At 38.8% G+C, this 13,072-nt stretch overlaps 1 protein-coding gene across 1 annotated transcript in view; it reads right to left on the bottom strand.

The window, feature by feature from the left end:
- Positions 1–1,387: 1,387 nt before the first annotated feature.
- The window catches only part of VEZT (vezatin, adherens junctions transmembrane protein), an 88,751-nt gene continuing 77,066 nt past the window's right edge, over positions 1,388–13,072 (bottom strand). The window contains exon 12 of the mRNA XM_076334801.1: positions 1,388–1,544. Within this exon, the coding sequence (XP_076190916.1) occupies positions 1,525–1,544 (20 nt within the window). The 3' untranslated portion in view covers positions 1,388–1,524. The remainder of the gene's footprint in view (positions 1,545–13,072) is intronic.

Genomic DNA, 13,072 nt, shown 5'->3' with positions numbered 1-13,072 from the left:
GAGTAGTGATTTAATACAAGAGTCTATCCTCACATTCACATAGCCAAGCACTAAGGAAATACACAGCACAAAGTATCTTTGTGTAAGTCTGTATTTAGAAGGACTGGAAATATGAGTAAGTTGAAGTTTGGAAGGGCAAAAAAAGCAAAAGATAGGTGATATGATAAACACTTTAAAACAAGGAATGTTTTTTGTTTCAGTGTCCCCCGGACATTGTCTGTTCTTATAATTACCTGAAAATTTCTCAGTAAAGCTAACAGTGGAAGTGGCAGTAGACACTCAACAGGCATTTTCATCATCTTGACATAGTGGGCACAACAGTAAACATCAGTGACTGTTGTATTCAAAATCTTCCGCTTTTTACTAGGCATTAGTGGAGCTGCACTGAAATTAAAATGTTAAGAGGATTTGAGTCTGCGTAGATGCAGCTTCAGTACCAATTAGGCATTAAAATTACTTCTTTCACTATGTCTTATTTATCCATTCCTTGAGAAACTGGTCACACAGCAACTATCATTTCTGATTTGCATTTGAAAAAGTTAGCATAGAAGGGGTCAAATTCTGGCACTCATGAAGTCTTTGGGAAAACTCCCATGCATTTCAGCACCAGCAGGATTTTTAGTACAAGAAGCAGAGGCTAAATATTAATTAAATATCTACATTTTATATAAGGAGAAGAGGAAGAAAGTAAGGGTGTTTTCAGACCTAAATTTTCATATTGTTCTTTTCTCCTGGAAGCCCGACCTGAAAACCTATTTGGGAAATCAATGGAAAAAAGGCTTGTGTATTGCCTCCTTGTCTCACAGTGCAGTCCTGTATTTGGCCCCTGTCCACTAATGGCAGGAGCACAAGGCTTTTGGAAGCCAGGATTCCAGAGGATTATGACCAATCCATAAGGAGGTTGCACAGTGAGTAGCTACCACCCCTGTTCTCGCAACTATGTAGTCTAGTTTTATAAATCAGAGGAGCTGTTTATTTTAAGAAGAGAGAAATACACCCACAAAGAGAAAGTGAGAAATCTGGAAGCCTCTGTCATCAAACTTACAGTGTAAAGAACCATTGCTACCTGGTCTGAAAGAGAAAGATTATTCAGCTGAGTTCAAAAGGACTTGTTTAGAAAGAGTGTTACTAGCTTAATTGGTCAGGCAAAATTTACCACCTACTTAATTATATAATTGTACTTCCCTTGTTGCTTCAGGGTTGTCTGGATTCCTTTCGCCTCCTCAAATACGACATCACTTCTGCAGATGCATTTACAGATCATAAGGGTTCCTTATTGGAAAAGAGACATAATATAGCTCCTGGCGTGGTTTTGGTATGTTAAAACCATTACAGTCAATTATTTAACTTTTAATGCTATTACTGTGATCTGGTTACAAATGAATGACTTTGGGATTGCCATGTCATGAGTATTTGGGCCATCAGGAGAGCGGAATGCTAATCTTCCTTCTTCAGGAGTACTGACTGTTGTCCCAGCAGCCCCAACTCTTCTTTATCTATTAGCAGTTCAGGATTTACAATGCATCAGGTCATTCTCATTCCACCTGCAAAGGGCAAGAAGCACATGCTAGTTGCCACAGCATTAGAAAAGTAACACCATTTCTTCCTTTGGACTTCGTAGGTTAGATCTAGCCATCTCCTTGCACTGAACCTCATTTCTGCTTCATCTGTGGCAAAAAGTCTTGAAGCACCTCACACAACAGCATGTCTCAGTCTTTAAAACGAGAAAAAAAACTTCCAAGATTCTGAGAAGTACTCTTTGTAAATCAGGAAAAAGTCTAAGATAAAACATGCGCTGAAGTTAGTTTTAAGGACTTGTATAGTTTTCATATGTGGTCTGGAAACATTAGAATTTTTTGTAAGAGAATAATTCATAGGTGATTTATTCTATTGAATTTTTGCATGCAAAGCATACATTGCATGCTTTGAAATACATTATTGTTGTAACACTGTGAAGAGAGGATTCTCCAGGTCTTGTTCGCCTCTGTTGACAAGCTGTTTACCTCTGTCGCAAGCTGTTATTAGGCTAAGAAAATGCAATCTTGTTTTGCATCGCACAGAATTGCATTATAATTGGATTTTAATAATCCTCACATCTTTCTGTAAACACCAGCACAAACACTGTTTTGCTTGGTTATTTTAGTTACTTTCTCCCAGTGGGAGAGAGCGCCCACTAATTATTGTTTGGTTATTCTTTGTCTACTTCCTAATAACGGTGAGGAACAAGTACTGCTTCCTGTGTTTGCTCTGTACATTTTTAGTAGTGGCCATGGCATTAGAGCAGCGGACCTTTCAAATATCGCCTCATCTTAACTACTGCAAAATTAAGGATATTTCTGTTGGTTAGGAACAAGCTATTCCTGCAGAAAGAAAAACTTCTCTACATGACAGCTATCTGTGATCAACTTCTCTGTCCACTGGGTGACACCAGCAGCCTATCCGACATTGCTTAGCTGTATATAGTACCACAGAACATGTCTGAAGAAGGTTAAATTTTTAACCACACAGCTTCTTTTTCCCTGGTAATATTAATAACATTTTCTTTCCTCTCTGGTGGCAAAGTGATATAAATAAATAAGAAAAACAAAATGCAGAAAAAAAAAAACCTTCTTCCAAACCTACTACATGTAGTTTACAAAGCTGAAGGAGACAAAGTGAGAAAATACTCTGTAAGATACACAATAAACTCAGGGCCTGTTGTAGAAAAAGATGAAGATAACATGCTTTAGTATGAATGACCCACAGCTGATGAAAATGATTGTTAACAGCTCTGAGGAACTCAGGTAACCAATTACAGAGGTGCAGTTTGATTCTGTTCCATGTTACCTTTTTGCATTCCCATATGGAAATTTTTTATTATTTTTGAAGGAAAAATCAGGATAACAAGCAATTTTTTGTGGCTGATGAACTGATTAATCCTTAGAACAGCTCATAAATTACTTTTGTTTTAAAAATCATTTAAAGACATTCTATGGTTTATGTGCAGCATTTTGGTTTGTTTTGGGTTTCTTTTTTTTTTTACTTTACCTGAAATTCACTGGTACAAAGATTAGCCACCAGTACAAGCTCAGTTTCAGTCAGTACCTAGACACAGACAGATAGATGCAAAAGATGCATAAGGAGTAAAACCTGAAACCTAATTAGCCTGTCAGCATGGTCTTAAAAACTGAACGGTAAAGGCAAGGTGGCTAGTTCCTACGCTTGAACAAGAGACTAACCATTGTTTAAGGAAGAATGGAGTTTGTTGCTAGAAGGAATGTGTTAATAGTCCTTTCTATCAATACTCCTTAAGTCTCTCAGCTGACAAATAATCAGTCCAAGCAAACAAAAAGTCCCAAAGGTATGAGCCTATTTCACCTGGTTACAACCCCTACGACCTTCCAAATGATACAGTGAACATCCTATACAGATGGAGCCTTCTTTGCTGTTTCCAGAGAGGTATTCAACCCGTCCTCAAGCAATTCCCAGTCACATTCATCCAGCTGTTACCATGCTCAGCCAGAGCAGTTTAATTTACCAACAGGAGCAGTAGCAATTCAGAACAGTTTCACGGGCCTGGCTTTGAAGGGCAAGACTTGACCAAAGCCATACTGCAGGATACAAGCATTCTCTGTGGACCAGGGGGCACTAAGGAAACCTGCCACAGGTAGCAGCTCCAGCTCTCCTTATGTTATCTACGTACAGTGGTGACTTGCAAAGACCAGGAGAAAAATAAGCTGGCAAATGCAACTCTACCAGAAGTCACAAATTGGAAAGGGTCGCAGCATTCTATATAGTCATTTCCAGAGCAGCTCAAAAGCAAAACAATAAATAATATTCAGAAGTTCTGGAACCTAAAATAGGCTATGGTTCTTTTCGGCTGGACAACAGCATGACCTCTGCTGAAGAACTGGGACCGGCCTGATTGCAGAAGTAATAATCATTAAGAATGAAGTCACTGCATTTAGGGTAGAATGCAACTCTCATTTTTTTGTAGTTTTGAAAAATCGGTCATGTGTCAGAGATAACAAAATTCCAGGTCACACCTGATTGTCTGGAATGTTCAAAGAGGATCACAGAGAGCTCCAGAAGGATCGTGCAATGCTCAGTAATTGATTATCAGTTGGTATATGAAATTCACTGTCAATAAGTGCAGAGTAATTTACATGGGGGAAAGAATTGTAATTATTTATACAGATGCAAAGATGGACACAAAAGCTCTTAACAATGAAGTAAGAGATCTAAGACTCATTCATTGACATATCCCTGAAAACTTCTGATCAGTGCTCTGCAATGGTCATAATGCAAGCAGAATGTTAGTTAAAGGGTAAATAAAACATTTTTGAGATTCTGGTACACAGCACACGACTGTCTTCACCACATCTCAAAAAAGGATATAATGTGGAATGGCTGTTCGTATAAGGAAGGACTAAATAAGGTAGCTTAGAAAAGAGGCTAAGATGAGATAGGAGAAAGCTTTATAAAGCAAAAATGGTGTGGCAAAGGAATAAGAAATAATTATTCATTGTTTCTTAAAACACAGGAATGATCAGGCACCAATGAAGAGATAAGCAACAGATTTAAAACAAAAGGAAGTTCTTTTTCTCACAGCACATCATTAAATTGTGGAACTCTTTGCCACAGGATGTGGTGGAGGCCAAAAGCATAAGTGTGTTCAAAATGGAATTAGATACATTCCTGAAGGTTAGCTCCATTGGCAGCTATCAAACGTTACGGCCCAGACAAAGCTTTTGGTTGAGGAAATCCCTGAATTGTTAACTGCTTATGGCTGCTACGGGTCACAAAGAATAGGATTTTCTTATAAATGCTATTCCACTCCTCCCCCAGCTACCAGCCACTCACAGGGACAGGACACTGGATGGGTTAGATGAGCCTTTGGTATAATCCTACACAGCTGCTTTTACACCAGTATGTGCACAGTTGTTGCTTTAATTTGGGTAAAACTTTAATAAAAGGATTAGGGGGGAAAATGCACAGAGCTCATGAGAAGAAGGTTCTTTGCCTCTGAAATCATCCTCAGCTACATATGTCAAAAAATTTTGTATATATTTTAATTTGTAAAGCTTCAATAAAGCAAAATTAATGTTCCCAGGAAGGGAAGGTCTCTCTCAAACTGTGTAAAAGCAGGATTAAAAATTTACTTAATTTTACATGCTTTCTTCTTGAGGCAGATAACTAATTTCCTCTGGTCCTTGGGAATTTCCTCAGATGATCAGGAAAAAAACTTCAAAATGAAACACAATTGTCCTCTGTGTCTAATGAATCAAAAGGCTACCTTTAGTACACTTAGAAGGACAGAGTCCATCCTTAATTTCCTACTAAAATAACTATTGTTCAGCTAAATAAATACAAGTGAGTTTCAGAGAAGGAATTCATGGCTTCAAAGAAAAAGAATTAAGTTCAAGTTTTAATGAATGTATTAGGCAAGAAGGAAATGTTGTATGATATTAAACATTTGCTTTTAGACAGCTTTCTATATAGTCTTTTAGATGCCTCAAGGAAATGGTTTTACAGAAGCATTACAATAACGCAGTTGCTCCCAGGGGCAGTTGCTTCTCTCTGATCGTGGCATGTACTTCCTGCCATATGGACAATTCCCCTCTCTCCCCCTGCCCCCCAACTAAAGATTTTCAGCCAGGACTTAATTCCTGTGCCTTCAAAATGTTAGAGTTGTGTGTTTGAGGGGCAGGAGGCAGAAGGGAACCAAAGTTGGTTTTTTTTCGCAAGAAGTGGCTTTTCAAAAGCATTGTTTGTGCTAAGTGAAAAAAACCAACCACCAAACACCAAACATTCCTGCTGTTTTCTTTCCTACAGGATTTTCATTCCTCTTTTTTCCAAAGTAGATGCCTTTTCTGTGCAGTTTACAAATTTATAATCATACATTATTTGTCAAGAAATTACTAGGATAACAAACATACGAACCTACAAATAACAAAGCACGGTGTGCTTACATACATACACACACACAAACACACACTGCTGTTCCAGTTTAAGAATGAACTTAAGCCAATATACTTGCTTTCATCCATCAGTGCTGTACTACAAGGAATGATGGTTAAATGTCCTGAGAGCTAGCTGAGAGAAACTGGCATCAAATGATTACATTTCTAGATTTATAATTATCTCTGGATGTGACTGCCTGAGCCCTAGCAGCACAACTCTTAAAAGGTTGCATTTTCCAATTTCTGAAGCACGTCAGACTGACGGTGTGATGCAATGGAGAGGAGAAGGCAACTTGAGGTCAAAACCAGATCCATGGGTCTGGATATGTGTTCCTGCACTTGAAGAATGCAACGTGAGCTGTGAAAGTTACTTACGTTCACTTAGCTTTCACTTGCAGCATGGCCATGCAGTCACAGATGGAAAGCAGCAGCTTTAGATTTCAACCCATTAGTCAATATTCTCTGTTTATCCCAAACAACAACAAAGGTAACTGGTCTCTCCAGCAAGCAGCAGTGCGCCTGGTTTGTGCCATTGGTAACCTCCTGCTAAGTGTGAAACACAGACAGAAGTCCCCCAAATGCGTGAGGAAGCTAAAAGAGGAAAAATAAGGAAACAAAGCAGGAGGAGGACAAAGCTTGCCCTCAGTAACACCTGCTGCATTTGCCAGTAGTGGTGAAATTCATACACTCTTATAAACAGATGTCTGTGGAGAAATCAGCCATCCAAGCATAGATGCAAGGCCTAGGATGAAGAGCAGAAGAATCTGTGTTCCCCCCCGATCCCAGGATGTGAATATGCACAAGACTTCCAGAAAAGGTCTGGTGAAACCACAGCCTGACCTTAACCTATCCCAAACTTCCCCATCCCCAACCAGCATTCTAGCATGCAGGTTTGAGATGGGAAACGTAACAAAGATTTCATTAAATCCACTAGTGACTTTTTTATTGCCATTCCCAGATGACTACAGGTTGAAAATATTGAGACAGCATAGTGATAAGGGGCAGTACACATTTATAACTGGTTGTACAAGTCAAGCTAAACTCAGTATGAGAAACTTCACAGGTGAGGTTTTCATGATTCTCCTCCCTTGAAAAATAGAGTACTGCCCTGAAAAAGGTGAGGGAAAATCACACCAATTTCATTCCGGCCAATCTCAAGATCCAAAACTTTTTAAAGGAAGGCTGGTTTCTATAATTGCATTTGCCTTGCAGCGGACTAAAGCCTTGCCAGCTTCTTAAGTGTGCTCATTATGGTACAGGCTGAACACTTCAAGCTGATTCTGCAGTTTACCAACAGCATGGAAGGAATTCGTGCTATATCAGGCCATTCAGTGAGTTTGGACTTCTCTGGATTCAAGAGTCGAATGGGAACCTTCTGGGAATATAATTCAAAATTTATTCTGCCATTTTATGCTGCAGATAATCAAGATGACAATGTTTTTAGTCCTTTTTCTCCAGTAAAAATAACGCTTATGAAATGAGCCCAGGATGTGGAATCCTCTATTTATACACAGAACCTAACAATACACCCAGCAACTGTTTGTACAGTTTTCTGTTTCACGAAAGCTGTTCTGGAAAGGCCATAGTCAGGAATTTTCAGGATAATCAGTCTCTATGCTTCTTCTACTCTTGACTTGTTTGACTGACTTAAGAATGCCGGTTTGCTCATTGTGTGGTGATGATGTACTTGTTTGCTTATTAACAATTAAATTATTCATTATCTTATTCCAAATTATTCAGCCAAGCAACCGTCAAACAATAACAAATTTTTGTTACTGTCATCCTACTGAACAGGCAACTTTTGTTTTCAGTTAGTCCTTTAGTTAGGCAGACCTTCTGCAATGACAGCTCTTAATTTCCTTCTTAGTCTAGAAACAACCTCAAGAGGTCATCTAGCCTCGCCATTTTCACCAGTACAAAATCAACTACGTCAGTGCTATGACTGACACAAGAGATGGTACAGTCCTGACAGAGCTTTAGACATCTACAAAACAGACCTTTAGACCTGAATTGGTTTTCTAGAGTCTTTCACAGCCACTGAAGAGAAACAGACACTTCCACAGTGTAATTCGCCTCCTTCCAATGTATAATGGAAGCGGGTCAAATGAATCACATGCTGGAAATGTGATTTTCTCTCCCATGGGATTCAGCCATAGGTGAGGTGAATTCCACTCTTGTTGCTTAACCTGTTCATAAAGACACAGTGATAGAGAAACCACAATATCCTTACAAAAATATATCTGAATGCTTTATACTCATATTGCTTGACAGCTTTTCCTATTTAATTTTTCTTCCTGTAGATAAAGCCCATTATTTCTTGTTTATCATAGACATGGAAAACAGACGGTTCTCTTTCTTTCTGTAGCAGGTCATATTTTTATGTCCCTTCTGTCTCCCGTAACTATAATCCCACACTCAGTCTTCATGTCTGTATACTAAACAAGCACAGGTTATGCAACCTTTCTTTATAGGTCATGTTTTCTGCAGCTGTGGTCATTCCCCTTGCTTTCCTGCAGATTCTTGCTGGTTGATATGCATTTGGCCACTCCAGCACTGCTGAGCTTACAAGATGTACTTTCTATTTCACAGGTTAGATTCCTATTTGTGCACCCCACAATGATTAAAAGTTGTATGTCATCATCAGCACAGGTAATCTATAACATGAAAAGGACAGCTCAACCATCCTGTTTGTACATTACCAGCCCAAGAAGGGTGGTACTACAAAACCCAAAAAGATAACAAAGCTTTCATTAAATGTATTTCAACTCTGGCGATGAAATTTAAACTAACTTTAGCGTGAGCAAATTTTTTTACTTGAACATCTGAATGCACATGCACATATACACGTGAATTTGTCAAGTTGCTTCTCTAAGGGGCAGTTTGAATCAACAGAACTGTTTCTATAATATGAACATGTGAAGTTTGCTAATCTGCATGAAATATTCCTAGACAGAAGGAAGAAGGAACTTAACCTCGAGGATGACCATCTCGGTCAAAAAAGCTAGGGAAAGAGAACTTGTGATAACTTGAAGACAGCCCCATTTTACTCCTTCAGTCAGCTGGAAAGATGCAGAAGGGCACATAAGGGGAAAAGTATGGGCTGAACTCCCAAAACCCTTACTGTGGATTGCTTAATGTCTGTGTTTAATATCTAAAAGTTCCCCTTCTCCCAAAGGTTAAAAGGAATCAGGACGGAGATATATATGCTTATAAAACCAACCTACTGTTGCCAATAATAAAACATTTTTTATTTTGACTTTTTTTTTAATGTTCTGACATATTACTGCTCTGAAGTTCAGAATTTCATTAGTATTAAAGTTCATCTTTGACCTTTCACCTTTTTATGTGGAAGAATTAGTCAGGGAGAAAAAACATTCCTCTTTGCCCTGGCTTGCTTATTATGACTCCCTCAAGAATTTCAGTCTGAGGCCATTTGCCAGAACTATGTTTAGCCCTGAGAGGAGAAAGAACCTCCCCCCGCTCCAAAATGTCGCCATCCAAATTTATCTCTTGGCTTTCATTAAAGACTTGGGTTTTGAAACACTCTGGATTAAATTTACCCCAGTAGGGGTAAAAGAGCTTTGCTATGCCAGTTTATACCTACTGAGAAAAGTCAACCTTCAGAGCTGCTTGCTAATGAACCTTCTTATTCTATAAATTCCTGGTGTTTTCGGAGTGAACCAAGCCAGAAAGATACCTTGTAGAAGATAAAAATCTTACTCATGCCATAAAATGCCAGCCTGTGAAAGTCACATGCTACAGGCCACGCTGAGAGTGACAGGAATTTGAAAAACACTGGAAAACTTTGGTAACATTTACATGTTATGCAAGCAAAGCAAAGCTTCAAGCATACTTGAATTTTATGCTTGAAGGCACAAATTGATTGCTTGTGGTGGAAGGAATAATGAAATTCCTCCATATCATAACATTACAGAATCAACCAGGTGAATTGTAATGGAAAGGGCTACATTCCTCTGACAGCGACGGTGATTGCCAGAGGCAGCCTTCTTGTTTATATTCACTTAGAAAAGTTTCAATGCATTGTGTATTAATGCATCAGACCATCTTTGCAATAGATTTATCTACCCCTTCTATCAGCCTCTTCATTTTGTAAAATTACAGAACATGCGTATCAGAGAATAGCAGTGTTATTTTCAAAGCATTCTGTAGGCAATCCTGCAGTGGCAAAAGGTTCCTTCCCGATGTGCTTGTTACAGTTTTCATCATTAGCCACAATGAAACAGAGTCAGGGCTCTAAATGAACTAACAAAACTGGTATGCACCCCACCACATTTTGGCACGAGGACAATGCCAGTGGTTAAACAGAGCCAACATGAGAGGAGTGTTGTGTTGTTTCCTCATCAGCATGGCAGTGAAAGGCACTTAAATTGGACAACACGACACACAGGGGCTTGCAGCAGCAAGAGGAAGCTAATTCAGATTATCTGTACGGGGAACCCAAAGGCTAGAACAGACCGGGGAGTGGTGACCAACCCGAAGCACAGATTCCTGGCATATGGAGCAGAGGCAATAAGCTGGGCTGTAGGTGGCTGGAGGTTTCTTCTCTTGTTCTCTGTGCTCCCACCGTAGGCAAGGAAAGAACATGCAGAATTGAGGCAGAATGGTAACAGAGATACAGAAGAGAAGTATGGGAGACAGGACGTCAGAACAGAAGGATCCGTGTAATGAGAAATACGATAGGGAAGGGGAGGTAAGACCAGTTATGGGAAGCAAGATGAGGCATTGGTTAGGAAAAAAATTAAGAAGCAGGGAAAGAAACATGTACAAGTAAAGTATAAGGAAGAAACTGAAATGAGAATAGGAAAATCGAGAGAGTCAGGAAAGTCAGAACAAATGAATGCAAAGGGTTTGCCTCAAGGGGAAAACACACAGACATAAAGGGGTACATATCGCCAGAGAATCAGTAGCTGAGGCCAAATGTTACTGTCATATCCACCCGCTGACCTACACTTAAAGCTGTACCCCAAGGAGAGCTTACAGGAGTCCCTTTGTTATGATGCTGACACTGCTCACAACATTGGATTTAAGCAAGGGAGCGGAGAAATGAGGACCTGTGTCATAGCGTAACATGTATTAAACTGTTCATCACTTTCAAACCCGCACTGCTGTGAGTGCTCCTCTCACACTCAGGTAAACAGAGCTTTTCATAGTAATGAGAGAAGCTACTTGACTGAAAGAAAAATGTTTTGGAGTTGAGTAAAACAGTGCTATCATAATAACTTTTGCCTATAAAACTGAAAAATGCATGATGTATTTTTCCCTCTCAATCACCCACAAGTAAAAGCAGTGTTCTACGTCATGTTCATTACTGGTTATATTACAGTTGAATACATATTGGTGTGAGCATAAGATGAAGACAATTTGGTGGTCCTCTGGATTTCCTTCTAGTGAATACATCCATTGTTACTTGAATATGCATTATCCTGAAGTATTCAAAGAGTCTTGACTTGGAGTCCTGCATGCTGAGAGCTTCCATGAAATAAGCCAGATGTTTCCAGTTGTGTAACACTGGGAACATCCCACAACACAAGCAGCTTTGGATAGTACATCAGCTTAAATGATTCTTATAGTTTTAAATTCAATGAAGCCAATTTTCACTTAAACAAAGACTCCTTTACACTGCCAGAACAATGATACAGGCCTTCACGTCAGTGAGAACCTGGCCCAACTATGTCACTGTTTCTTTACTGAGAAAAGGCTGGTGCTCTCACCTTCATTCTTTTTATATCTAATATTTCAACAGGCTTTTCTTCAAGCCCTAACTCTGAGATCATCCATATCTTATATCTATGCGGAACAGTCTTTGCAACATGTTGAAAAAGTATTTACCTTTTCTTGAGCTTGCTCTGTTAATTTTGAGTCTGGGGACATTAAAACCAAAAGGCCCAACCTAACTGATCCAAACCCAATAGAAATACTCTAAAAATCCAGAAGGCTGCCTCCTTTCAGTTGTTGAGATCTTACTACAAAATGCATCAGTAATCTGACTTGTTTAAGAATTCTAAGTTCTAGCACAAAACAGAATTTGGCTTTTAACTCATCTGTTTTGTTGAGGATGTCATGATAAGACAGTAATCTACAACTGCAAGCTTTGGGAAATATGCAAATCATTGAGACATCATGAAATAGACTTCAGAATCAAAGGCAAGTTCAAAACTGTGGAAATAGAGTTGGAAAATGTTTCTGGATCTTCTGAACAGCTCTGAATTAGCTTTAGTCTCCTGGTTTACTTTTCCAGGGAGAGAAAACTGGTGAAGTTTCAGATTTTGCCTGCATTCTGAATCCTTCTGGCTTTGAACATCAGGCCTAGTTAATTCTTGTAGGTTTACAGTCAATTGTCAAATGACCTTGGTCACCTTTCTTTTCCAGAAAACTGTTTCCAATGAGATGCAGTATTTAAACAGGAAGGTTCATTGCTACTTATAAAAGTTTAGAAGTAGGATACTCTACTTCTACTCCTTCTTAGTAAAAAAACAAAATGAAACAAAAAATCAAAGAAAAATATTCAGTTAACATACACAAAAGAAAAAAACCCAAACAAACAGCGTTTTTTTCCTATGCCTGACATATTTGTCTGTGTTCATCTTCAAATATGTCATGTTACGCCATACCTAAACTGAAATATTACCGGGATGGATGGTGGTGGGTTTTGGTAGTCCATGGAGCAGCATGCAAAATGTTCTTTTATACACTCCAGTATGCTGTGTTTTGAAATCTTGGAGGAACTAGAAAAAGATGAGGTTTATTTTTTAATTTCTTAAATGAAATATTTTATATAACAAAGTCATGAAAGGTGAAAGCTGTAAGCCGTAATAAAGTTGTAAGTCAGGCTACCTAACAACCTTCTTTCTTTGTTTCTCAACCTGTCATCTTCATTTAGAGTAAGAGGTTGCTCTTGCCAATTCTGCATTTTTTTTGTTCTCTTCTTTGGCAGATGTACATTCAAGGAAAGCTACTCTTTGCCAACTATATTTACAATGGGTACAGCAAGTCAACTAAAGACCTTCAAAAACAAATAGCTAAGACAAGGAGGGATTATCGCATGGGCTATTGTCTTCCAAGTGATTTCAAGTTCAGGTATTTTACTTTCCATCATCATGGTTTTTAAC

The sequence above is a fragment of the Aptenodytes patagonicus genome, chromosome 1, assembly GCF_965638725.1.
Source record: "Aptenodytes patagonicus chromosome 1, bAptPat1.pri.cur, whole genome shotgun sequence".
NCBI lineage: Eukaryota > Metazoa > Chordata > Aves > Sphenisciformes > Spheniscidae > Aptenodytes > Aptenodytes patagonicus.
The sequence above is the reverse complement of the archived record's forward strand: the minus strand, read 5'-3'. Positions and strand labels throughout refer to the sequence as shown.